Raw genomic sequence first — 26,794 nt, 5'->3', positions numbered from 1 at the left:
AAGGTTAAAGCCAGAGTAATCCTGATGGTGATAGGTGTACTCGGAACTGTAACACCTGGACTGGGAGAGTGGCTCCAACAAATCCCGGGAACAACATCTGAGATCTCGGTCCAGAAGAGAGCATTACTAGGAAAAGCAACGATACTGTGCCAAACCCTCAAGCTGCCAGGCCTCTGGTAGATGGCCTAAGATTGAGGGAAAAATACACACACTCACCACCCATAAAGGGTGAGTAAAAAAAAAATATAAAATAAATAAGTAGTGGAAAAAAAGAGGAAAGATATAATAACACACACAAAATGCTGGAGGAACTTAGATCAGGCAGCATCTATGAAAAAAAGAGTGAATAGTGGACGTTTCAAGGCAGGACCCTTTAACGGGACTGTCAGCCCAAAAGGTTGACTGTTTACTCTTTTCCATAGATGCTACTTGGCCAGCTGAGTTCATCCAGCATTTTGTGTGTGTTGCCTGGATTTCCAGTATATGCAGATTTTCTCCTGTATTTTAAAAAACATAGTGAAGGAGTGTTCATGGGTTCACTGTCCATTCAGAAATCTGATGGTGGAGGGGAAGAAGCTGATCCTAAAATGCTGAGTGTGTGTTTTCAGACTCCTGCACCTCGTCCTTGACGGTAGTAATGAGAAAATGGCATGCCCTGGGTGATGAGGGTCCTTAATGATGGATGCTGCTTTTTGAAGGTGTCCTTGATACTGGGAAAGTTACTACTCATGAGTTTACAACTTTCTGCTGCTTTTTCTGATGTTTGCAGTGGCCCCTCCATACCAGATGGTGTTGCAACCTGTTAGAATGTTCTGCATGGTACATCTGTAGAAACTTGCAAGTGTCATTGGTGGCATACCAAGTCTCCTCAAACTCCTAATAAAATATAGGCAGCGTTGTGCCTTCTTTGTGATTGTATCAATATGCTAAGCCCAGGATAAATCTGATCCCTTGATTAGGACTGGTGTGTATTCCCTTGACCTCCCCTTCCCAAAGAAGTCCATAATCAATTCCTTGGTCTTACTGATGTTGAATGCAAGATTGTTGTTGCAACATCATTCTACCAGCTGATCTATCTCACTCCTGTACTCCTACTGTCACCATCTGAAATTCTGCTAACAATGGTTGTGTCATCAGCAAATTTATAGATGGTGTTTGAGCTGTGCCTAGCAACACAGTTGTGGCTGTTGAGGGAGTATAGCAGTTGGCTAAGTACGCATCCTTGAGGTGCAGCTGTGTTTATTGTCAACAAGAAGGAGATGTTATTTCTGATCTGCTGCGACTGTGGTCTCCCAGTGAGGAGGATGTCAAGGATCCAGTTGCAGAAGGAGGTACAGAGGCCAAGGTTTGAGCTTGTTGATTAGAACTGAGGGTATGATTGCGTTGAATGCTGAGCTATAGTTAATAAACAGCTGCCTAATGTCCATATTATGATTGTCAAGGTGATCCAAGGCCAAGTGGAAAGCCAGTGAGATTGCATCTGCTGTAGACCTACTGTGGTGATAGACATATCACAACGGGTCCAGGTTCTTGATTCTAGCCAGGAAACAACCTCTCAAAGTACTTCATCACAGTAGATATGAATGACACTGGGCAATAGTCGACTACAAGGTATATTGAACAATGATTGGAATGTAGTCAGAGTTATGCATGTATTCAATTATGACCATTAGCTATCTACCACTATTGATATAAAAATTACAAAAATATACTTACAGCTGGCATTGCTGCAACAAAGTTGAGTAGATATCTCTTGAAATCTTTGTTGCTCCGACCAATAATTGCACTGCAAACCATGACATGCATAGAGACTTAGAGCAAAAGTTACATAATCCAAATATAAACTATACAATTCAAACATAAGATTAAAACACTGTATGCATTTTCATAAAGTCTATACAACTGCCATGAAGATATTCAGTTATTATCAGTGCCAGCACTGCTTTTCCATAAATAGCATATATTTTGCATCATATCAAATTATAAGGCCATGAGACATAGAGCAAATATTCGGCCATTCAGCCCATCCAGTCTGCTCTACCATTTCATCATGGCTGATATATTAATCCCTCTCACTCTTATTCTCCTGACTTCTCCCTGTAACCTTTGACGTCCTGACTAATCAAGAACCTATCAACCCAAATTACTCGGCCTCCACAGCCTTCTGTGGCAATGAATTCCACAGATTCACTACCCTTTACCAAGAAAATCTTCCTAATCTTCCCTTTATTCTGAGCCTGTGCCTTCCGGGGTCCTAGACTCCCCCACTATAGGAAACATCCTCTCCACATCCATTCTATCTAAGCCTTTCAATATTCAATAGGTTTCAATGAGGTTCCCCCTCATTCTTCTAAACTCCAGAGCCATCAAACTCTCTTCATACACTAGCCTTTCATTCCCGGAATTATTCTTGTGAACCTCCTCTGGACCATCTCCAATACTACATGTTCTCTTAGAAAAGGGGCCCAAAGCAGCTCACATTACTCCAAGTGCAGTTGACCAATGCCTTACAAAGCCTCAGCATTACATCTTTGCTTTTATATTCAAGTCTTCTCGAAATGACATGATCCACATCAAAATCCTGCACAATAATATGCAGTGAATCTTAACCATTATTGCTAATAATATTACAAGTTTACACTTTAAGTTCATCCACATAAGTCTTTGGAGTGAAATTGTCAAATGAGAGCAATTTCTTTTAAGTAAAATAAAAAATGTCATTTCATAAAGAAATTATACCCATGTACAAAATATTTATGCAAACACAAGAATTACAGAAAACATCACTCAAAATTATATCTACTTCTGTGTAATACAACCCCTTCTTGCTAAAGCCCAGACAGTTGCTGAAGATCATGGCCACATTAAGAGTTGATACAGTTTTACACTCCATGATCCACTCTCCACTCCTACTAGATTCTTCCTTCTTCAGCTTTTTAATTTTTCCACCTATCACCTCCCAACTTCATACTGTCTCTCACTCTCCCACCCACCCACCATTCCCTCATTTGGCTTCACATATCACATTCTAGATTGTACTCCATCCCCTTCCCTAAATCTTCTTTTCCTGGTTTCTTCCCTCTTCCTTTCCTCTCCTGATGAAGAAGGGTCTTAGCCCTAAATGTCAACTGCTTATTCCTCTCAGTAGATGCCGCCTGACTGGCTGAGTTCCTCCAGCATTTTGTGCGTTATTCTGAGTTGCAAGTTGACAATCTTAGAGGTAGCACCTCTCAATTCTTAGAGGAGACTCTGGTAAATGTGTCACTGAAGTTGTGACTGCCATCGTTCAGCTTCAGACAACTCATAGAAACTGTCAGTGGCAAGAGTGTAACTTTTACATAAACCCAATGATAATGGCTCCAGTCTTCCTAACAATTAATTTAAGAGAAATAGCTCATTCAGTCTTAAATTTTGTACAACATTCTGATAATTTAGTGACAGTGAAATCATCAAACGGGTTCCTCTCTGAATTTATGGAGGCACATAAGAAAACAGATGCTCAAATCTACAGCAAAGAAATAAACTGCTGGAAGAAACTCATTGTGTTAAGCAGGAAAGCAAATCCACAGACCTAATGGATGTGGTCTCCTCGACATAGTTGAAACTAAGCATAGACTAGGTAACCGTTTTGTGGAGCACCTGTTCTCTCTCCATAATAGCCAGATTGAGCTTCCAACTGCATGTCATTTCAACTCCTCTTGCCACTCTCATACCAAATTATCTGTCCTCATCCTTCTCCATTGCCATGATGAAGGTCAAGTGCAAACGAAAAAAATAATAGCTCATATTCTGCTTAGCTAACCTGCAGCCCAACCGTATGAGTACTGAATTTCAGGTCACTCAGTCCATGCTCCTTTTGCATGCTCAACAGTCCACCCAGGAACTCTCTCCTTTTATTCTCTTACCCCATACCCCCTCGTTACCTAGACTCTTCATCCACCCCACCTTGTTCCATTGACTCAATATTGCTTCCTTATCTGTTTTCACCTATCAACTACCTGCCTCCAGCACAACAGTCCCTCTCACTTCTATATATTGGCTAACTTCCCTCTATAATCTCAGTTCTGATGCAGGGCTTTGATCTGAAACATCAACCATCCTTTTCCTCCATAGATCCTGTTTTTGACTCGCAGAGTTCACCGGTGTATTTTTTTTTTGTCTCTTTCCATATAATTCCAGTTTATAGTACCCATATGCAAGTACTGATCAAGTCACAAAGTCTCCAAACATACCTTTCAATCATGGTTCCATTCTGAATCATCCAGACGTCACAGTAGGTTCGAGCAACAAGCATTACCGCAATGAGTAACAGGTAGGCAGACTAGAATGAGTAAAATAGGCATTCGAGTAAACTTACAACTGGTCAAATAACCCCCCCCACCCCGCCCCACGTATCTATTGGTTTCAAAGATTCACATCCTCTTTTGCTACTCGCATCAGGTTAATAAGCGATAAAGTAATACAATAATACCAGACACAAAATAGTTTATTTTCCTGATCCCACAGGGTAATCAACATGATACCAAACAGAGAGTGGTCATTTAAGAGGAAGAGGGAGAGAAAAGAATGAAACAAAACCTATCACAGTCAAGCAACTAGATTGAGGACCACATGAAAAAGTAACTTGGAATATTCTTTATTCATTTTCTTTCTGGGTTAGAAAATACACACTATACAATTTGGAAGAAAACACAGGGAAAGTAATTTGCATTCTATCAAAATTTGGGAATAGATGGTAAATTAAATGTTCTAATCCTTCGCATTTTAACAGAGTATGTATGTAGACTACAGGTAATGGAATTTCGATATGATCCTGAGTACTCCTTTGTGGGTTTGGCAAGTAAAATTCTGTATTGAACTAAATATACTAAAAGATCTCACAATTTAGTTCTTGGTTTAGTCATAGTCATAGCATGTCCTGAGACAGCTCCTGGTAATGAAAGAGTAAGTATGAAGGCTGTGGCTTGGGAGAGGGAGAAGTTGATACTCCCAAGTCAGTTTTCAATAATTACGTTGGAAGTTGCAAATGAGCAGCTTAAGTGCTTCATCTACTTGATCACTATATATAAGCTGTTTAGTTCAAGGTATATGTCAGCTTTATAAGAGTGAAAAGGATAGAAATCAATTGAACAAGCTGGAATATGAATACAGCAAGACGTGTGAATCATAACTGCCTGGATTTCTTTGGTTTTAAATGGGCAAACTATTGGACACAACTCTAACAAAAAATTCATTATCTAACGACTGTCCAAGATCCCTACAGTTCTGCTTAATTCCCTATTCAAGACAATAAATTCCCTTCAATGGCACAAATTCAGCTTTTGCCATGAAGAATCTTCTCAAATGCCTTCTCAAAGTTCATATAAATAATATCCATAGACAACATCCAGTTCATTACTTCAATCGTCAAAACAAAGACATGTGACATGACACTCCAACACCCTTAACAAACCAGAGCAGCCCTATAATTAACTCAAAATTTTCAAAGAATTAATGCACTATAACATTAATAAGAGGTTTGGTAATTTCTTGACATTAGCTAACAGGTCCAGAATTGTTTGGTTTTGCTGTTCCTTTCTTGAGTAGTGGAGTGACACAGCAACTTTTCCGAATTGTTTCAGAATTTAAGAGAATTCCAAAAAAATTCCAAGGAAAGAGCGAGTCTTTAAAGGGATAATATACGTGATGAGCTAGGCAATGTGGGCAGGATCCTAAATTACTACTTCTCATCTGTATTCACCAAGGCGGCCACATAAGATAATGAGTTCAGAAAGAAGCACGTTGATAATCTGGAGCAGGTCTGTAATAAGCAGGTGTTAAAAATCATGGGGTGCATAAGGACTGATTAATCCATCATGCCAGATGGGATCTATCTCAGGTAGATATGGAAAGAAAGGAAGGAGATAACTGGGACCCCGCTGGAGAAATCTGCACATCTTCATTAGATGCAGGAAAGGTGCCAGAAGACTGAAGGATAGCTAATGTTGTTCCTTTACTTATAAAGGCATCCGTTAGTCTCATGAGACCATGGATTTGCGCCTTGGAAGGTTTCCAGGGTGCAGGCCTGGGCAAGGTTGTATGGAAGACCAGCAGTTGCCAATACTGCAAGTCTCCCCTCTCCATGCCACTGATATCGTCCAAGGTAAGGGCATTAGGATCCATACAGCTTGGCACTAGTGTTGTCACAGAGCAATGTGTGGTTAAGTGCCTTGCTCAAGGACACACGCACTGCCTCAGCCAAGGCTTGAACTAGCGACTTTCAGATCACTAGACGAACGCCTTAACCACTTGGCCACGCACCAACACACTTATAGAGGACAGCAGGCGTAAACCAGGTAATTACAGGTCTTACATTTGTAGTAGGGTAAGTATTGTAGAAAATCTGAAAGAATATGATTTAGATGCATTTAGAAGGGCAGAGGCTGATCAGTGTCAATCAGCATGACCATGTGTAGGGGGAATTTTGCCTTGAGCTTTTTGAGGAGAAAGGATGCTTTTCTAAGGCAGAAGATAGTGGTGGTTGGATGCTTTTGTGATTGGAAATCTGCAACCAGTGGTGTACTGCAGGATCCAGTGGGACCCTTGCTCTCGCGGTAGGCTTATTCAGAAAGTCAGAAGGCATGGGATCCAGGGAAGTTTGGTCAGGTGGATTCAGAATTGGCTTGCCTGCAGAAGGCAGAGGGTCGTGGTGGACGGAGTACATTCAGATTGGAGGATTGTAACTAGTGGTGTCCCACAAGGATCTGTTCTGGGACCTCTACTTTTCGTGATTTTTATTAACGACCTGGATGTGGGGGTAAAAGGGTGGGTTGGCAAGTTTGCAGACGACACAAAGGTTGGTGGTGTTGTAGATCGTGTAGGGGATTGTCGAAGATTGCAGAGAGACATTGATAGGATGCAGAAGTGGGCTGAGAAGTGGCAGATGGAGTTCAACCCGGAGAAGTGTGAGGTGGTACACTTTGGAAGGACAAACTCCAAGGCAGAGTACAAAGTAAATGGCAGGATACTTGGTAGTGTGGAGGAGCAGAGGGATCTGGGGGTACATGTCTACAGATTCCTGAAAGTTGCCTCACAGGTAGATAGGGTAGTTAAGAAAGCATATGGGGTGTTAGCTTTCATAAGTCGAGGGACAGAGTTTAAGAGTCGCGATGTAATGATGCAGCTCTATAAAACTCTGGTTAGGCCACACTTGGAGTACTGTGTCCAGTTCTGGTCGCCTCACTATAGGAAGGATGTGGAAGCATTGGAAAGGGTACAGAGGAGATTTACCAGGATGCTGTCTGGTTTAGAGAGTATGCATTATGATCAGAGATTAAAGGAGCTAGGGCTTTACTCTTTGGAGAGAAGGAGGATGAGAGGAGACATGATAGAGGTGTACAAGATAATAAGAGGAATAGATAGAGTGGATAGCCAGCACCTCTTCCCCAGGGCACCACTGCTCAATACAAGAGGACATGGCTTTAAGGTAAGGGGTGGGAAGTTCAAGGGGGATATTAGATGAAGGTTTTTCACTCAGAGAGTGGTTGGTGCGTGGAATGCACTGCCTGAGTCAGTGGTGGAGGCAGATACACTAGTGAAGCTTAAGAGACTACTAGACAGGTATTTGGAGGAAATTAAGGTGGGGGGTTATATGGGAGGCAGGATTTGAGGGTTGGCACAACATTGTGGGCCGAAGGGCCTGTAATGTGCTGTACTATTCTATGTTCTCTTGTGTCATATATTATCAATTTGGATTTGAATGTTGCCACTTGCTCTATTTGCTTTACATTTATGATTGTGTGGCTAAGCACAGCTCCAATGCCATATTCAAGTTTGCTGATGACACCACTGTCATAAGCCAAGTCACAGGTGCAAATCAGCATATTAGGAGAGAAATTGAAAATTCTGGCTCAGTGGTGCCATAACAACAACCTCTTACTCAATGTCAGCAAGGCCAAGGAGCTGATTACTGACTTCCGGAACGGGGACACCAGAGGTCCATGAGCCAGTCATCATTGCAGGACCAGAGGGTCAGCAACTTTAAATTTCTCTGTGTTATTATTTTGTAGGACCGGTTCTGGGCCCAGCAGGCAAGTGCAATTACAAAGAAAGCACGGCAGCACTTCCACTTCTTTAGGAGCTTGAGTAGTTTTGGCATGACATCTAAAACTTTGACAAACATCTACAGATGTGTAGTGGAGAGTATAATGACTGGCTGTATCACAGTCTGGTATGCAAATTCCAATGCTCTTGAACAGAAAATCCTACAAAATGTAGTAGACACAGCCCAGTCCATCATGGGTAAAGCTCGACCATTAATCAACATCAACTGCATCCATCATCAGGGTCACCATCACCCAGGACATACTCTCTTCTTGCTCTTTCCGTCAGTAAGAAGGTACAGGAGCCTCAGGACTCACACCACTATATTCAGGAACAGTTATTACCCCTCAACCATCAGGCTCTTGAACCAAAGGGGATAACTTCACGCACCCCGTAATTGAAATGTTCCCACAACCTATGAACTCACTGTCAAGGATTCTTCATCTCATGTTCTCGATATTTATTGCTTATTTATTTCTTCTTCTTATTATTATTTCTTCCTTTTTACATTTGCAGTTTGTTGTCTTTTGCATACTAGTTGAATGCCCAAGTCTTTCACTGATTCTATTATGGCTATTATATTATGGATTTACTAAGTATACCCGCAAGGAAATGAATCTCAGGGTTGTATATGGTGACATGTATGTACTTTGATAATATATTTACTTTGCTGGTAAATTAAGCTGGTGATGTTATGGATAGGGAGGAAAATTACCTAAAGCTACATCAGAATTTAAAGCAGATTAGTTGGGCCAAATCTTGGCTGATGAAACTTAATCGCAAAATGGCTAGATAGAGTGGTGAGGAAGGTACCCTTCCTTCATCAGGAAGGACATAGAATATAAAATGAGATGCTTTACAACTTTATAAAACACTAGTTAGACTACATTTGAAATATTGTGTGCAAATCTGGTGGCCAGACTACAGTAAGGATGTGATTGCACTGAACAGAATGCTGAGGAGATTCACTACAATGTTGCTTGGATTGAAGGATTTAGTTATGGGGGAGATCAAACAGCCTAGCCTTGTTTTCCTTAGAGCAAAGGAAGTTGAGGGGTATCCTTCTGGATATATAAAATGATAATAGACAACAGGTAGGGTAGATAGTCAGAATCTTTATCCCCAAGGTAAAGGCATTAAAAACAAGACAGCATATCTTCAAGCTGAGATGTTCTAAAGGTGACCTGAGGCAAGCTGCTTTTTTTTTAATATATACAGAGTAGTTGATATCTGGAGCTCACGACCAGAGGAAGTAATAAAATCAGATAAAATCATTAAGTTTAAGAGACATTTGCAGAGGCACTAAAATAAGAAAGGGTTGATCAGGGACAGTGAACATGAATTGACTGAGAGATCCTGTCTGACTAGCTCGAAGTAAAATTTATTATCCAAGTGGATACACGTCACTACATACTGAGACTCTTTTTCTGCGGGCATACTCAGCAAATCTACAGAACAGTTACTATACACATCAGGAACTGTAAACTGTAAACAAACTGTGCAAATACAGATACGAATAATTAGCAATAAATAACAAGCATGAAATAACAATATAACAGAGTCCTTAAATAAGTGTAGCTATCCCTTTCTATTCAAGAGCCTGGTGGCTGAGAGGTAGTAACTGTTCTTGGACCTGGTGGTGTGAGTCCTGCGGCAACTGTACCTTCTACCTCACGGCAGCAGCGAGAAAAGAGTATGGGCTGAGTCATGAGGATCTTTGATGATGGGCACTGCTTTTCTACTGCAATGTTTCATGTAGATGTACTCAAAGGTTGGGAGGGGATTACCCATGATATACTGTGCTGAATCCACTACTTTTTGTAGGATTTTCCACTCAAGGGCATTGGTGGTCCCATAACAGGCCGTAATGCAGCCAGCCAGCACACTTTCCACCACACATCTATAGAAGTTTGCCACGGTTTTTGATGACATGCCGAACCTCTGCAGACTCCTGAGGAAGTAGAGGCACTGCCGTGCTTTCTTCGCAATAATATACATATAATGGATCCAGGACAGGTCCTCTGAGATGGTGACACTCTGGAATTTAAAGTTACTGACCTTCTCCACCTCTGATGTGCCAATGACTGCTGGCCCACGGACCTCTAGTTTACCTCTCCTGAAGACTACAATCAGTTCTGACTGCATTCAGAGAGGCTGTTGTTATTACACCACTCAGTCAAGTTTTCAATCTCCCTCCTGTTTGCTGGTTCATCACCCTTTTCGATACAGCCCACAACAGTGGTGTCATCAGCAAGCTTGTATATGGTATTGGAGCTGTACTTTGTCACACAGTCATAGGTGTAAAGCGAGTAGAGCAGGGGGCTAAGAACACATCCCTGCAGTGCTCCTGTGCTGACGGAGATTGTGGAGGAGATGTTTTTGCCAATCAGAACTTACTAGCGTCTACAAGTGAGGAAATCTAGATCCAATTGCACACGGGGGTATTGTAGCCCAGGTCATGGAGTTTACTGATTAGTTTTGAGAGGATGATGGTGCTAACTGCTGACCTGTAATTGATGAAGAGCATCCTGATGTATGCGTCTTTGCTGTTCTTATTTTCCAGGATTGTGAGAAGAACCAATAAGATAGCATCTGCTTAGACCTGTTGCTTCAGTAGGCAAATTGGAGAACATCCAAGTCGCCATTCAGACAGGAGCCTATATGCTTCAACATGAGCCTCTCAAAACACTTCATCACTGTGGATGTAAATGCCACTGGGCAACAGTAATTCAGACAGGTTACCACGCTCTTCTTAGGCACCAGTACAATTGAAGTCTGCTTGAAGCAGGTGGGTAGCACACACTGCTGGAGCGAGAGGATGAAGATGCCTGTAAATCTACTTGCCAATTAGTCATCATAGGTCTTCAGTACTCGGCCAGGAACTCTGTCCGGACCGGATGGTTATCTTGGATTCACTCTCTTGAAGACAGCATACAAGTCATCTTCAGATGCTGAGACCAAAGTATCATCAGGAGACATGGGAGTGCATGATAGTTCCTCCCTGTTTGAGTTTTGATCGAGCTTTTTGATGAGCTGAGTATATTTATTGATGAGCGAAGTATATTTATTGATGAAGACAGTGCAATTGATGTGGTTTGCATGAACTTAAATAAGGACTTAGACAAGGTCCCACATGTTTAACTGGTCCCAAAGTTTAGAACCCTTGGCATTAAGACAAGTTGGCAAATTGGATTCAACGTTGGCTTGGTACAGAGGGTGATGGTGAGTTTCTTTGTGCAACTGGAACTGATGTTGCTTGTTGTATACATTAGGAGGATCAGTTAGCAAGCTTTCAGATGGGATAAAAATTGGTGGTGCTGTTGTTAGCAAAGGTATTTTTAGATTACAGACAATATTGATCAGTTGGTAAACTGAGCAGAACAATTATCAGGATTAAATTCCATCTGATAATGTATAGTGATGCATTTGAGGGGGAGGGGAGATTTGAAATAAGGGGAGAGCATATATCATGAACAGTAAAATGTTAGGGAATAATGAAAACAAAGGGAACTTTGATGTACAAGTCCAAAGAAGTCTGAAGGTGGCAGCACAAGTAGACGTGATAGTGAAGAATTCATGCAGATGCTTTTCTTCAAAAAATTAATTAAAATACAAGTATAGGGAAATCTTGATATAACTTTATAAAACAATGATGAGGCCACAGTTGGAATATTATATGTAGTTCTGGTTACCACATTAAAGGAAGATTATAATTACTCTAGAGAGGGTGCCTGTGATGGAATGCTCTGGATGAAAGACTTGATTCTCTTTTTTAAAATCCTTAGATCAGAGGATGCTGAGAGGTGGCTCGATAAAGGCATAAAAAAATTATAAGAGGCATAAAAGAAGTAGATAGGAAGAAACCTTTTCCCTGGTAAAAAAAAATAAGAGGAGGGGATCGCAGGAAGATTTTTTTTTCCCACCCAGAAGGGTTTACATTATGGATTGCACTTCCTGAGGTGGTGATAGAAGCAGGCATGTTCCCAATATTTAAGCAGCATCTTGATAAGCACTAAATCAGAAAACTGTAGTAGGCTACAGACCGTTAGTCTTGCGAGACCATGGATCTGCACCTGGAAAGTCTTCACTCTCCAGGGTGCAGGCCTGGGCAAGGTTGTATGGAAGGAAGACTGGCAGTTGCCCCATGCTGCAAGTCTCCCCTCTCCACGACACTGATGTTGTCCAAGGGAAGGGCAAAGGCTGATACAGCTCGGCACCAGTGTCGTCGCAGAGCACTGTGTGGTTAAGTGCCTTGCTCAAGGACACAACGCTCTGCCTCGGCTGGGGCTCGAACTCACGACCTTCAGGTCGCTAGTCCAATGCCTTAACCACTTGGCCACATGCCCACAGGCTACAGACCATTCTTTAAACATAAAGAATTTACCAGAATTTTAATAAGAGAATAAATAAATTGAAGGAAGGTCATAGACCCAAAACTATAACACTGCTTCTTTCTCCACTTGCTGAGTATTTCCAGCACCTTTAATTTCAGATTCCACCATTTTGCATTTAATTTAAATAAGTATACTGGACACTTCAGTTAACATCTTTATGTACAATGGATACTGGCCTAACTAAGCAGCTGTCTCAATTAGCTGAAGTTTTATGGAAACAAGTTTAAAAGGTATATAAGAAAAAAAAAGATGAACTACCATATAACTGGGTAACAATTTATGTGTTTAAACAGAGAACAAATTAGAACACCACCAATACCTCTACAGTACTATAAAATCGTGCATTAGCTAATAGTTAACGATGGAAGAATTTATTGTGTGCGCTGCCGTGTTCTTTTTATTGAACAAAATCAACGCACGTAGAGCAGATAATGGACTGCCTTCATGCAATGTTTTTGACAACAGAATCCTCCAAATCTTCATTTTCATTGTAGCATTCAAGATGATTGTCAATACTTTCAAATACTTCGTACAGGTGTCCCCCACTTTCCAAATATTCTCTTCATGACATTTCACCTTGATGAAAGGTCTACATTAGTACCTGTTTTCATTAACCGAAAGAGGATTTTCACTTTTACGAAAAAAGACGCTCGCTTTAAACTTGTGTTTACCCTGAGAAAGACTACCATGACCATGAAGCCTTGTGCGGGCAGGTGTGTGTGCATGCGTGACGTGCGAATGCGTGTACATGAGCATGAATGACGTGCACATGTGTGCACGTGCCGAGTTTTTTCAATAAATCCATTTTGGCTCAAACTTCCCAATTCTGATAAGTGAAACTACACTGTACATACATTATTTCTACTTTATATAAGCTGTGTATTTATCATATCATTCCTGCTTTTACTATATGTTAGTGTTATTTTAGGTTTTACGTGCTATTTGGTAGGTTATTTTTTGGGTTTGGGAACGCTCAAAAAAATTTCCCATATAAATTAATGGTAACTGCTTCTTCGCTTTACGCCATTTCGGCTTACGAATGGTTTCATAGGAACACTCTATATTCGGATAGCGGGAGAAACCTGTATTACCCAACTTGTTGGAAGTAGTGAAATCATTTCATTTTCACTCCCAGCCATTTCTGGTATCCCCAACCTAGAATGCTTGAAACTGCAGTGAGCAAAACAGTTCTGAATTGTCTTACTGCTCATTTCTTGTCAACTATCAGTGATGAAAATCACTGCTTTTTGAACACAAACACATCCACAACCACACAAGTGTATGCAACTGATGCTAGTCAGAAATTGTTCGGCAACAGTCTCCCATTCCAGCATAGTGTCACAAATAAGTTAAGAGAATCCTGGCTATTTTCTCGGTTAGTTTTTGTTCTTTAAGAATTGTCCCAAATAGGCAGCTTCCCCTATTAACCAATGGCCCAATTAACCAGAGTCCATTGTACTAAAGCTTGATAAACAGTCTCAGCAAATATTAATATTCTCACATTTAATCTCAAATTAAGCTTCCTTGGTATCTTGATATTTTAAAAAAAAATTTAGCTTCTCAGGGAATAAATTCCAGGTCTGTAGATACATATCAAGTTTCAGGATGGGCCATGAAACACTTGAGACAATGAATGACAGTCTTTTGATTGCTCACACATAGTTTCTGTGACTCACTCTTAAGGAAGCCTCACCAGGCTGAGGCAGCATTCCATTTGATTCTTGTTAAGAAGTGGGTGATGAATGAGGCATCAGTAGGTTCTAATACTTATGGGACTGCAGGGATTTACCAAGGTAAGCACAGGAGGCACTGCACTGTTTCCAACCCTCTCCACATAGCTCCAATGAAGGTAAATGAGGCTCTTTCTCAGTGACACGCTTTATTTGCATCTTACTTAGACTCCCCTATCCTAGGTAAAAGATTGATAGTTCATCTTATCTATGCTACTCATGATTTCATAAACCTCTATAAGGGTAGCTATCAGCTTCCTTCACTATAGGCCATGGATCAATACCATTAAGCAAGTGGTCCGTGGATCCCACACTTGAAACCCCAGCTAAGTGTCAGTTTATCCACTCTCTTCTTACAACTCAAGCCCTCAAGACTCATGCAGTGTTCCTATCTTAATCGCATCCTCTGTAACAAGCTATAACATGATTCACCCTCCTTGTTAAATATTTCCTTACAACACAGAAGGAATCCATTTGGTCCATCAAGTCCCTGCTGGCTCCCAGAGCAACACCATCAATCTCATTGCCCCGCTCATTCCTCTGTACCCTCTCATACCCTTCCACCTGGTAGTTTAATTGAGGGAGGGGGACAGGGATGGGGTGGAGTGAGTCGGGGAGAATTAACCTAAACAACCAGCATGCCTCTGGGTTGTGGGAGAAAAGCAGAACATGGGTCATGGAAAGGAAGGACAGAGCCTGCACAAACAGCATCATGGACAAAGATAGAAACAAGGTCTCTGCGGCTGCACAGTGGCAGCACTAGCTGCTATGATAGTGTGTGGCTCCATTCCTTCTCTTACACTTAATCCTTTCCGTTATTCCTCATTTTCAATCACTAACGTCCTGCTAACACTTTGCTTCTGCTACCTGTAGGAGCCACGTATCTATTTTCCATCTGTATTGTATTTTGTGTTGCGTGTTTATTGTGCGTAATTTGTCATGTGGGTTTGGGCGTGGTAAAAGCCAATGAGTACAGTTACTCATATATTTGTCTCACTAAGCTAGTTCAGCTTAGTTGAGAGAGAATGAGCCTGTGATGACTTTCTTTTGTTGACCACTAGTTTGAATGCTTAATTTTGCTTACTATACTTAATTACACTAATTTTAGCTTTGTTAGTTTTTTTTAAATCACTGTAAGATCGTCTTTGCTGATTTTGTAATAAAGGATCGAACATACTTTTTTCAATTTGGAACTCAGTTTTATGGAAGCGTGTCATTCAGCATCAACTCCCTCAGCGGTTTTGATTTGTTTTCAAGTAACTGTTACAAAACCCTTCCCATTATTTTTAAATATATTAATCGGCAATGGCCTGTCCTTAGCCCACCCACCAACTTTAGATTCTTTTTTCAGATTTAGAATTACAACACTGTAACATGCCCTTCTGACCCAATGAGGCCACGCTGCCCAATTATACCCATATGACCAATCAATCTACAAACATGTAGGTCTTTGGAATGTGGGAGGAAACCGGAGCAGCTCGAAGATGCCCGTGCAGTAACGGGGAGGGGGAAGGTACAGACTGCTTACAGACAGCAGTGGAACTGAACCCGGGTCACAGGCGCCATAAGAGCATTACACTCTGCTACCATGCTGCTCCCAACTGTGCTGTTCCAACAAAATAAGCACTCAACTCTTCGAGCCTTTCTTGCTTCATTTTCTCAATGTATGCTGGTAAATCTGTATTACATTATTTATAGGAGCTCAAAATCTTTTCTTTGGTGTAGAGTTCAATGCTCCACATTTTTTTAATTCCAGCCCAATTACGAATTAAACACAGGTCTAACCTTCTACTACTTCTATATTCCATTGCTCTGGAGAAACAAACTAAAATCTAATTTTAATAAAAACTTCACCATTCCATTAATATTTAGCATAATATTTTGCATATTCATAATTCTGTTCTTCTGCTCCTGCAAAAGACTGCAGATTTTCATCCTTTTTTTCCACGGAAGTCATTAATTAATGCTTAAAATGAATTCCATCTGCCATTTTCCATGTCTCTCATGGGCTTTAAAAACAGCAATATCTCCAATTTTGAAATATCCTCACTTCTCATTTTAATCCATTTCTCTAAACCTTTCTAATACACGCATCTAAAGTGTAAAAACAGCTCCAGAACTACACAGAGAGAGACTGTGATCCAGTGAAATGATTTTAAAATGGGATAATAGTAAAATAATCGAGCCACACATTCAAACTAGTAAAGGACTAATTTAACACTGATATAATGAGATAATTCTTCAATGAAGACACTCAAATTGAACTGATGAATAAAACAGAACAATCACAAATTCTGATATCACCTAGGAAGTGCTTGGACAGATTTTAGGATCATTTTGCATGGATGAACCATGTATCTTTTTAATTCTTAATTATCTTGTGATCTTGCACAGGAGGCAGCTTGTATCATTACAAAACTTGCAGCTTTTGATAAAGGATGTGATGCTCAGAATACATTGTGCATTTTGATTTCTTTAACTTCCAGTAATTTATCACCCTCCCAATTCGCTTTTATCTCCCCGTTCCCCACTCTAGCTCTCCTTTTTTCTCTTCTCTTCGCCTCACCTGCCTATCACCACTCCCTGCTGCCTCGGTCTTCCTTTTCTCTGATATTCCGCTCTCCTCTGTGGCCCTTTACGTTGTCCATCTATTACCTCCCAGCTTCTCACTTCATCCCTCCCCCTTCCCCCACCTATCTGGCTTCATCTATTGCTTTCCAGCTTGTACTCCTTTCCCTCCCCCCCTCCATCTTACTCTGGTTTCCATCCCCTTCCTTTCCAGTCCTGATGGAAGGGTCTCAGCTTGAAACGTTGATTGTTTATTCCTTTCCATAGACGCTGCCAAGTTCCTCCCGTACTTTGTATGTGTTACTTTGGATCTGAGCAATCTCGTGTTCATGCATTTCTTGCTGCTTTAATTATTATAAACTGAAAGGATTAAATACAAAGAATAAAAAGGGATAAAAGGAAAGACTCAACATTACAATATTATTTTTCATCAAGGACAAATTAGTAAATTGGACAGTGGAAATCCTCCGTAAGACAATTTAGCTAAATCTAATCGTCACTTCACTCAATACATCCATGTTCATTTTATTACAGAATTCCAAACAGAAAGTGGAATGTTGACAAATTTCTTCCAAGGTATACAAAATTATGAAGGGTATAGATGGGGTAAATCCAAGCAGCCTTTTCCACAGAGGTTGGGTGAGACTAGAACTAGGGGACATGGGGTAAGGGTGAAATGTGAAGTGTTTAAGAGGAACACGAGGGAGAACTTCTTCACTTGGAGTGATGAGAGCGTGGAACAACTGCCAGCGGAAGAGGTTAATTCGGGTTCAATTTCATCATTTCAGAGAAATGTACAAATGAACATGGATGGGAAGTGTATGGAGGGTTATAGTCTGGCTGCAGGTCAATGGGACTAGGCAGAATAATAGTCCAGCATGGACTAGATGGCTGAAGGGCCTGTTTGTGTGCTGAAACTCTATGTATATCCTGGGTTTATCAAACTTTATATGAAGGTTAGGCAGATAGTATTCATTTAGACTAGAATCTAATAATAAACCTACTAATTTAACAATAATATGATTACAGTCAACTGGAAGTATTTAATATCCCTGCAGTCCACTAACTTCAATAGGCCAGCATTTGTGGCTTCATCTTCACCACTTTCTACATACAAGGGGTGATTGATAAGTTCATGGCCTATGGTAGAAGAAGTCATTTTTAAAAAGTCTAGCACATTTATTTTTCAACGTAGTCCCCTCCTACATTTACACACTTAATCCACTGGTCCTGGAGCATACGGATCTTGGACCTCCAGAAAGTGTCCACAGCAGGGGTGATTGATGAGTTAGTGGCCTAAGGTAGAAGGAGATGAGTTATACAGCTCTTGTTACATGCACATGCAAGTCAACTCTGAGTGATTATACAGAAAGTTTGAAGTTAATAACTCATCTCCTTCTACATTAGGCCACGAGCTTATCAATCACCCCTGCAGTGCACACTTTCTAGAGGTCCAAGATCTGGATGCTCCACAACCACTGGACTATGTGTGTAAATGTAGGAGGGGACTATGTTGAAAAATAAATGTGCTAGGTTTTCTAAAATCAACTCATTCTACCTTAGGCCATAAACTTATCAATCACCCCTCATACTATAACATAGACATAGAAACATAGAAAATAGGTGCAGGAGTAGGCCATTCGGCCCTTCGAGCCTGCACCGCCATTCATTATGATCATGGCTGATCATCCAACTCAGAACCCCGCCCCAGCCTTCCCTCAATACCCCCTGACCCCCGTAGCCACAAGGGCCATATCTAACTCCCTCTTAAATATAGCCAATGAACTGGCCTCAACTGTTTCCTGTGGCAGAGAATTCCACAGATTCACCACTCTCGGTTTTTCCTAATCTCGGTCCTAAAAGGCTTCCCCTCTATCCTCAAACTGTGGCCCCTCGTTCTGGACTTCCCCAACATCGGGAACAATCTTCCTGCATCTAGCCTGTCCAATCCCTTTAGGATCTTATACATTTCAATCAGATCCCCCCTCAATCTTCTAAATTCCAATGAGTACAAGCCCAGTTCATCCAGTCTTTCTTCATATGAAAGTCCTGCCATCCCAGGAATCAACATACAAACTACAAAATTGATTAGTCAAAATAGTTTTCGAAAACTAGATTTCAGAAAGTTATGTCTTTGAGCGGTCTTGATAGGAGGTCGTGGAAGAATCTAGGGTAAGGGGTCATTATTTAAAATAAATAATCTCACTTATGACAGTAATGAAACTTTTTTATTCTCTCAGGGGTTGTGTGTCTTTGAAACTTCCTTCCATAAAAGGGTGTTGGAGGCAGAGTCTTTCAATATTTTAAAAGCAGGGATAGATAAATACTTGGCATGCAAGGAGTTCAAACTTTATAGCAGATAGACATGAACATGGGAGTTGAAGTTAGAATCAGATCAGCTTGCTCTTTAATGGTGAGCAGCCCCCAAGAAAAAAGGGAAGAAATTCAAAACTGAATCTAACTCCCAATCTAATTCACAACTACTAAGTACTTCAATTAACATATGATATATTTGAACAGTGGTCATTAAAATGCAAGTGGCCTGCAACTATTCCAGAAACTGCTAGTTGATCCAAATATTAATTTAGTAGTCAAGCCAATTCCTCTGCTCTAAGAGAAATAATCAAAATAAATCCTGATGAAGGTAAAACTGAGGAGGAATTTTCCCTCTTATCATTCGCTTTTGCATCTTCCTTAGCCATCAGTCTGCATCAGCTAATAGGAAAGGAAACCAGCAACAAATTGATTTAAGCCTCTGAATAATTGAAATACATGCCAAGAATTAATTGTTTGGCCAATTTATGAAGCAAGTCTGTCATACCTGCCTACTTCATTTTAACATGCTCAATTTATGAAACTACAACATCACATTGTTCAAGTAAATAAATGCAAAATACTTACCTCTTGTGAAAACATTCCAGGTACTATTATCTTCAAAATTCGCCAAATCCTTTCAAAGAACACCTTATCTACAACTGCTTTCTCTTTTTTCCCTTCTTTCTGGATAAAAAGAAAGAGGGCAGGTTTTTCCAAGCAACTACATTGAGCAATTACAGCAGTTAAAATGCATACCTAAAATTACAATATATTTTCACAGTTGACTCACCTCACTCTGAAGAGGAACTTTTCCATCAAGCTTACTGTAATGAAAAGATTAACAACTTAAAGTGTTAACTGGAAACTTTCATATTTAGGAATAAGTAATTTTAGCATAACTTCCATATTTTCAGTGGGTACACTAACAAAAACATCTTCGAGACAAGTAAACACAATATGCCAACATAAGGTCACCCTCATGGTGAAGAAGCAACACCTTATATTCCATCTGGTAGCCTCCAACCTGATGGGACAAATATCAATTTCTCCTCCTGGTAAACCAATTCCACATCCCCCGACCTTCCTCTATTCACCACTCGGAACTTCCCCCTGGGTCCCCTCCTTCTTCCCTTTCTCCTATGGTCCACTCTCCTCTCCCATCAGATTCCTTCTTCTCCCTTGACCTTGACCTTTCTCACACACCTGGCTTCACCTTTCATCTTCCAGCTAGCCTCCTTCCCTTCCCCCCACCTTTTCCTTCTGGCATCTTCCCCCTTCCTTCTTAGTCCTAAAGAAGGATCTCAGCCTGAAACATTGACTATCTATTCACTTCCATAGATACTGCATGATCTGCTGAGTTTCTCCAGCATTTTGTGTGTGTGTTGCTTTGGATTTACCGCATCTGCAGACCTTCTCATGTTCATGATTTAACACAGAATAATTGCCTCTTTTTGCTTTATTGTTTCTTTCCTTTCTTCTGCCTTGTTGGGAAACACATTGCCAAATCACTGGAATGCAGTGGCAAAGGCTTTGCAATTCAAACTGTTTGTCCACTTTCTCCACTCCCAACTCCAAAGTGCACCTCATCACCTACCTTTTCCCTGTTCCTTGAACTTTGATGACATCTCCCTTTCCTTTTAGACACAAATGGACTCCAAGTACCTAGTCAAGCCCACCATCTCTATCCATTTGCTTTGAGGTTGGTCATGAAGCACATCAACTCCTGCCAAAGGAGTGACCTGGTGCTGTGCCAATTTGCCTATTGTTAAGGAGTTGCAGCTGCAACTGGATGAACTCCAAATCATCCAGAAGGCTGAGGGGGTGATAATAAGATATATAGAGTGATAGTTACGCTCAAAGTGCAGGTCACAGGAAACTGGATGACAGTCAGGAAGGGGAAAGGGGTTAAACAACCCTTCAACCACAGGTATACCAACTTCAGTTACTGTTGGGGGATGACTTGGCAGAGGAAAGTCACAGTGGTCAGATCTCTGGCACCGAGTCTAACTCTGCGATTTAGAACAGAAGGGAGGGAGAAGAGAAGAGCTGTGGCGATAGGGGATTCATTAGTTAAGGGAATAGACAGGAGATTCTGCGGAGGAGAATGAGATTCCCAGATGATATGGTGCTTCCCAGGTGCCAAGGGTAGGGACATCTTGGATCGAGTCCTCAGCATTCTTAAGTGGGGGGGGGGGGGGTGAACAAACACAGGTTGTGGTCCATGTAGGTACTAATGACATAGGTAAGAACAGTGATGAGGTTCTGCAAAAGGAGTTCAGGGAGTTAGATGCTAAGTCAAAGGGCAGGACTTCCAGGAATTAGCGTAGGGAGGGTGGGAGGGAGGGAGGGCATATGATCATTGGGCTTTCTTCCAGGGAAGATGGAACCTGTACAGGAGAGGTGGCTTGCACCTGAACTGGAAGGGGACAAATATCCTAGTGGGGAGGTTTGCTAGTGCTGCACGGTGGGGTTTAAACTAGAGTGCCAGTACAGTCAGTGGACAGATATTGGTGAGACCTCAGACATTGTTAGAAATCGAAAGGTTCAGCATAGTGCGACTAGTCTCCTGAGCTGCCTACATTTCAACGCAAGAAGTATTGTAGGAAAGGCAGGACATGGATCAACACACTGAGACTTGTGTGCAGGACGGGCAGGACTGGCAGCTCAATATTCCGATGATCCTTTATTATAGACATGACAGAGCCAGAGCAGGAGGGACTAAAGGCGTGACATCCTAGTCAGGGAAAATCTCACGGTAGTGCTCAGTCCGGACAGACCACATAACTCATCTGGTGAGGCATTATTGGTGGAACTGAGGAAAAAGGAAGGTATGACCATATTAATGGAGCTATAATTACAGACCACCCAATAGACCGAGGGATTTAGAGGGACAAAATTTGGAGAGAGATCGCAGACTGTTGCAAGAAACGTAAGGTTGTTACAGTAGGTGATTTTAACTTTCCACATATTGACTAGGACTCCCATACTGTAAAAGGACTAGATGGGATGCAGTTTGTCAAATGTGTTCAGGAAAGTTTTCTTAATCACTGCGTACAAGTCCCAATGACAGCGTGTGCAATATTTGATCTGCTATTAGGGAATGAGACAGAGCAGGTGACAGAAGTGTATGTAAGGGAACTCTTTGCATCTAGTGGTCATAATGACATTTGTTTCTAAGTAAATATGCAAACAGATAGGTCTGGGTTGCAGACTGAGATTCTAAATTGGATCAGAAAGGATCTGCCAAGTGTGGATTGGAACAGGCTGTTTTTGGCAAAGGTGTATTTGGTAAGTGGGAGGCCTCAAAATGTGGAATTTTTAGTGTACTAAGCTCATATGTGCCTGTCAGAATATAAGGTAAAGGTAACGGATTTAGGAAACTTTGGCTTTCAAGAGATATTGAGGCCATAGTTAAGAAAGAAACAGGAAGTGCACAGCAGGTATTGGGAGGTAGGACAAATGAGGTATTTAAGGAGTCAAAGAAATGCAAGAGAACACTTAAGAAAGAAATCAAGAGAGCATGAGGTTGCCCTAGCAGACAAGGTGAAGGAGAATCCTAAGGGATTTTACAGATATACTAAGAGCAAAAGGAATGCAAGGGACAAAATAGGTCCTTTGAAAAATCAGATTGGTAACCTATACGTGGAGACAAAAGATATGGGGGAGATTATAAATAGATTTTTTTTGCATCTGAACATGCTCAACCTTTTGATTCCTATCTTTGTCTGAGGTCTTAACAACATGTGTTCATAGTGTCCGACATCTTCAAAGAGTGGTGCCTCAAAAAGGCAGTGTCCATCATTAAGGACCTTCACCACCCAGGACATGCCCTCTTCGCATTGATACCATCAGGAAGGAGGTACAGAAGCCTGAAGGAACACACTCAAAAGATTCAGGAACAGCTTCTTCCTCTCCATCATCCAATTTCTGAATGAACATTGTACCCATGAACACTGCCTCACTACCTTTTTCAAATTTGTTTTTGCACTATTTACTTAATTTAACTATTTAATATACATATATGCGCAACAAACGCAGGTGATATTAAATTTGATTCTGATGTCTCCACAACCTCCCCACTATCTGTTCCGACACCCTGGTTCACATCCCCCTGTCCCTCGAGCTTAAACCTCGCCCTCATGGTCAACCAATCTGACATAACCTTCAGTGAATTCCCAACCATTGGCACCCTCAGGTAGGGAGGGGAGGGGAGGGAACGTCGATTCAGACCATGAGAGGCCTGCCTCGGGCATTTTCATGCCTTACAAGGCGCAGATTGGAAGTCTGTGTGGGGCGCCACTCCTCACACGGACACTAGAGCAATGTGTGATTACGTGCCTTGCTCAAGGACACAAACACGCTGTCACAGCTGAGGCTCGAACTAGTGACCCTCAGATCACTAGACGAACGCCTTAACCACTTGGCCACGTGCCCAACACAAATCCTCAGGTAAGAGGGGTCACAATGGGCAGAATATCAACTGGACCAGCTACAGTAAATTAATAATATGGCTGCATAACATCAGAGGCAGATTTAAAAAAAGACAAAGTACTGGAAATACTCAGCGGGTGAAGCAGCATCTATGGAGGAAGAAACTGAATTAATATTTCAGGTCTCACCTCCTGACACACAAGAGTCTTTCCACCCTCCACAAGTCAGGATTGTGATGAAATGTTTTGAATTTGCCTGTTGTTGGTAAAATCTCAGATGGTGATCAGAGAGTGTACAGCAGAGAGACTGGCTGGTTGATTAGTGTTGCAATAGCAACCTGATACTTACATTGGCAAGACTAAGTGATTGACTGTGGACTTTAGAGGAAATCGGGAGAACACACACCATTCTCACTGAAAGATCAGCAGTGGAAAGGGTGTGCTTCACGATCCTGGCTGTCAACATCTCATAGAGAATCTATTCTGGGCTTGGTATAGAGGCTCCAACGCACAGGATCAAAATAGACTGTAGAGGGCTGTAGACTCAGTCAGCACACTCTCAAGTGCAACCCCCTCTACCATTGAGGATATTTTCAAAAAGGAGGTGCCTCAGAAAGGCAGCATCCATCATTAATGACCCAAACCATCCGGGACATGCCATTTTCTTATTATTACTATCGAGGGGGAGTCTGAAGACTCACACTCAACTACTCAGAAACAGCTTCTTCACCTCCACCATCAGATTTCTGAACTTTCCATGAACACAGCATCATTATTCCTTTCTTTGTGTGTTGATTTATTTTGTAATTCGTAGTAATTTTATCTCTGTGCTGAACTGCTGCTGCAAAACAGCGAACTTCATCCCATACAAGAGGGTGATAATAAACCTGATTCTGGAGAAGTGAATCTCACACCACCGGGAACAAAATAACCCATACATCATCCTCCCGCTTCATTCTTAGAAACATAGAAAACCTACAGCACAATACAGGCCCTTCGGCCCACAAGGCTGTGCCAAACATGTCCCTACCTTAGACCTACCTAGGCTTTACCCATAGCCCTCTATTTTTCTAAGCTCCATGTAGCCATCCAGGAGTCTCTCAAAAGACCCTATCGTTTCCGCCTCCACCGCCGCCATCAGCAGCCCATCCCACGCACTCTGCGCAAAAAACTTACCCCTGACATCTCCTCTGTACCTGCTTCCAAACATCTTAAAACTATGTCCTCTCGTGCTAGCCATTTCAGCCCTGAGGAAAAGCCTCTATCCACATAATCAATGCCTCTCATCATCTTGTACACCTCTATCAAGTCTTATCCTCCGTCGCTCCAAGGAGACAAGGCCGAGTTCCCCAATCCAGGCAATGTCCTTGTCAATCTCCTCTGCACCCTTTCTATGGTTTCCATGTCCTTCCTGTAGTGAGCCAACCAGAATTGAGCACAGTACTCCAAGTGGGGTTTGACCAGGGTCTTAGCTGCAACATTACCTCTCGGCGCTTAAACTCAGTCCCACGGTTGATGAAGGCCAATGCACCGTATGCCTTCTTAACCACAGAGCCAACCTGCATAGCAGCTTTAACTGTCCTACGGACTTGGTCCCCAAGATCCCGCTGATCCTCCACACTGCCAAGGATCTTACCATTAATACCATATTCTGCCATCCTATCTGACCTACCAAAATGAACCACCTCACACTCATCTGGGTTCAGCTCCATCTGCCACTTCTCAGCTCAGTTTTGCATCCTATCAATGTCCCGTTGGAAGCTCTGACAGCCCTCCACACTAACCACAACACCCCCAACAAGATTCCATTCTCTCCACCAAGAGCCCACTGTGACTGCTCTGTGTACCATTTACAAAAGTTACTTAACTAAGCTGTCCAAACAGCACCTGTAAAACATCACAACTTGTAGGTTCCGTTCCAAGTCATGCACTATAATCACTTGGAAATGCACATTATTCCTTCTTTGTTTCTAAATCCTGAAGCTTCCTCCAACACACTGAGAAGAAAACTTCTCCAAAGGGGCTGCACCAGTTCAAGATGGCTCATCACCGCTTTCTCAGCTGACAATTAAAGAAATAAATATTAGCACTGCCAAAAATACCCACGAGCCTTAATGTATGTTTTTTTTAAATCAGCATTTGATGCCAGGACGCTGTGAATGCCAGAACGGTAAATGGTTTACGCAAACAGGACAGAATCAACTCTAGAAGATCAACAGATAACCAAATACGGAGTGCAAGAAGCAGCGCTTTTCCGGCATCTTAAAAATTGCAAACCTAAAGTTCACAGACAAATCTGTAATTTCCGAAAGAAATGTTAAATAATATCTTAAAAACTAACAAATATATAACAATTGACTGCCGTACAAGGGAAAGGAAATCAAAGCAATGCTTAAAGACGGATTGCTGATCGCTGAGTAAAGCGTTAAATAAAATCAGCAAATCCATAGGACACTTGTTTGCTCACGGGGAAGATGAGGATTTCGGAGTGGGTCCCGATGCCCATTCAGTCTTGGCAACCGGTACAATCACATTCTTCTCAGCCGGAGGCGACTAGGCCGGCTTAAACCCACGGCCTTGAGTACTGGAGAGCAACCCAGCCCCGGCCTGTTGTTACTCGACCCAGAGCCACGCATCCCGTACCTGTGCAGCGTGCCGCTTCTCCGGCGCCGGGCAAGTGCAAGCAGCAGCAGCACGGCGGTGGCCCCGAGAGCCGAGTTCCTCACCGTCAGTAGTTTGCTGAGAGCCGCCATGGCCGTGACCGGAGAGCGTCGCCAGCGTCGCCAGCGTCGCCGGGACCAACGTCACTCCGGCTGTCAATCAAAGCTGGCCGGGGCGCCGTCTGTCACCGCCGAGACAGTCTTTCACCGGTGTGCAAATCAATGGGCCCAAAACACTCGCAAATAAAGAGTTGCCCTCTTCCCCGAATATTGGCTGTCCATTTAAACATCCATTGTTCCGGGTTCCTGCACAACACCAGCTGCAAATCCCGATTGCGTGCATACATTATAAAGCAGCGTTGTGCAGTCCTGAGCTACATATTAAACACTGCATGTGTGTATTTATTTTGCATTTCTTGTTTTGGTCGCCTCTGTATATGATGTGTAGACCTGGAGAGCGGCCATGGGGTGTGTGTGTCCGGGGGGGAGGGCGCTCAGCGCAGCTGGAGGCCTTCAAACGTCGACGGAGAATAGGGAATTGGAATGTCGCGATAATTTGATTTATATTTACTTTTCTATTAAAATCACTTGATATAAAGTTCATGGGAAGAGGA

At 42.0% G+C, this 26,794-nt stretch overlaps 1 protein-coding gene across 2 annotated transcripts in view; it reads right to left on the bottom strand.

The window, feature by feature from the left end:
- abcd3a (ATP-binding cassette, sub-family D (ALD), member 3a) overlaps nt 1–26,321 on the bottom strand; it is an 82,382-nt gene extending 56,061 nt beyond the window's left edge. Inside the window, exons 1-5 of one of the 2 annotated variants that reach the window (XM_072273482.1) lie at nt 26,164–26,321; nt 19,881–19,914; nt 19,676–19,774; nt 4,233–4,321; nt 1,717–1,786 (exon numbers count right to left, since the gene is read on the bottom strand). In XM_072273482.1, coding sequence (XP_072129583.1) covers nt 1,717–1,786; nt 4,233–4,321; nt 19,676–19,774; nt 19,881–19,914; nt 26,164–26,273 — 402 coding nt within the window. In that variant the 5' untranslated portion in view covers nt 26,274–26,321. Of the gene's footprint in view, nt 1–1,716; nt 1,787–4,232; nt 4,322–16,961; nt 17,103–19,675; nt 19,775–19,880; nt 19,915–26,163 lie in introns of those variants that run through there. The other variant, XM_072273483.1, reaches the window with a different exon arrangement.
- Between the last annotated feature and the right edge of the window lie 473 nt (nt 26,322–26,794).

The sequence above is a fragment of the Mobula birostris genome, chromosome 12 (genome assembly GCF_030028105.1).
Source record: "Mobula birostris isolate sMobBir1 chromosome 12, sMobBir1.hap1, whole genome shotgun sequence".
NCBI lineage: Eukaryota > Metazoa > Chordata > Chondrichthyes > Myliobatiformes > Myliobatidae > Mobula > Mobula birostris.
This window is presented reverse-complemented; position numbering and strand designations above follow the sequence as displayed.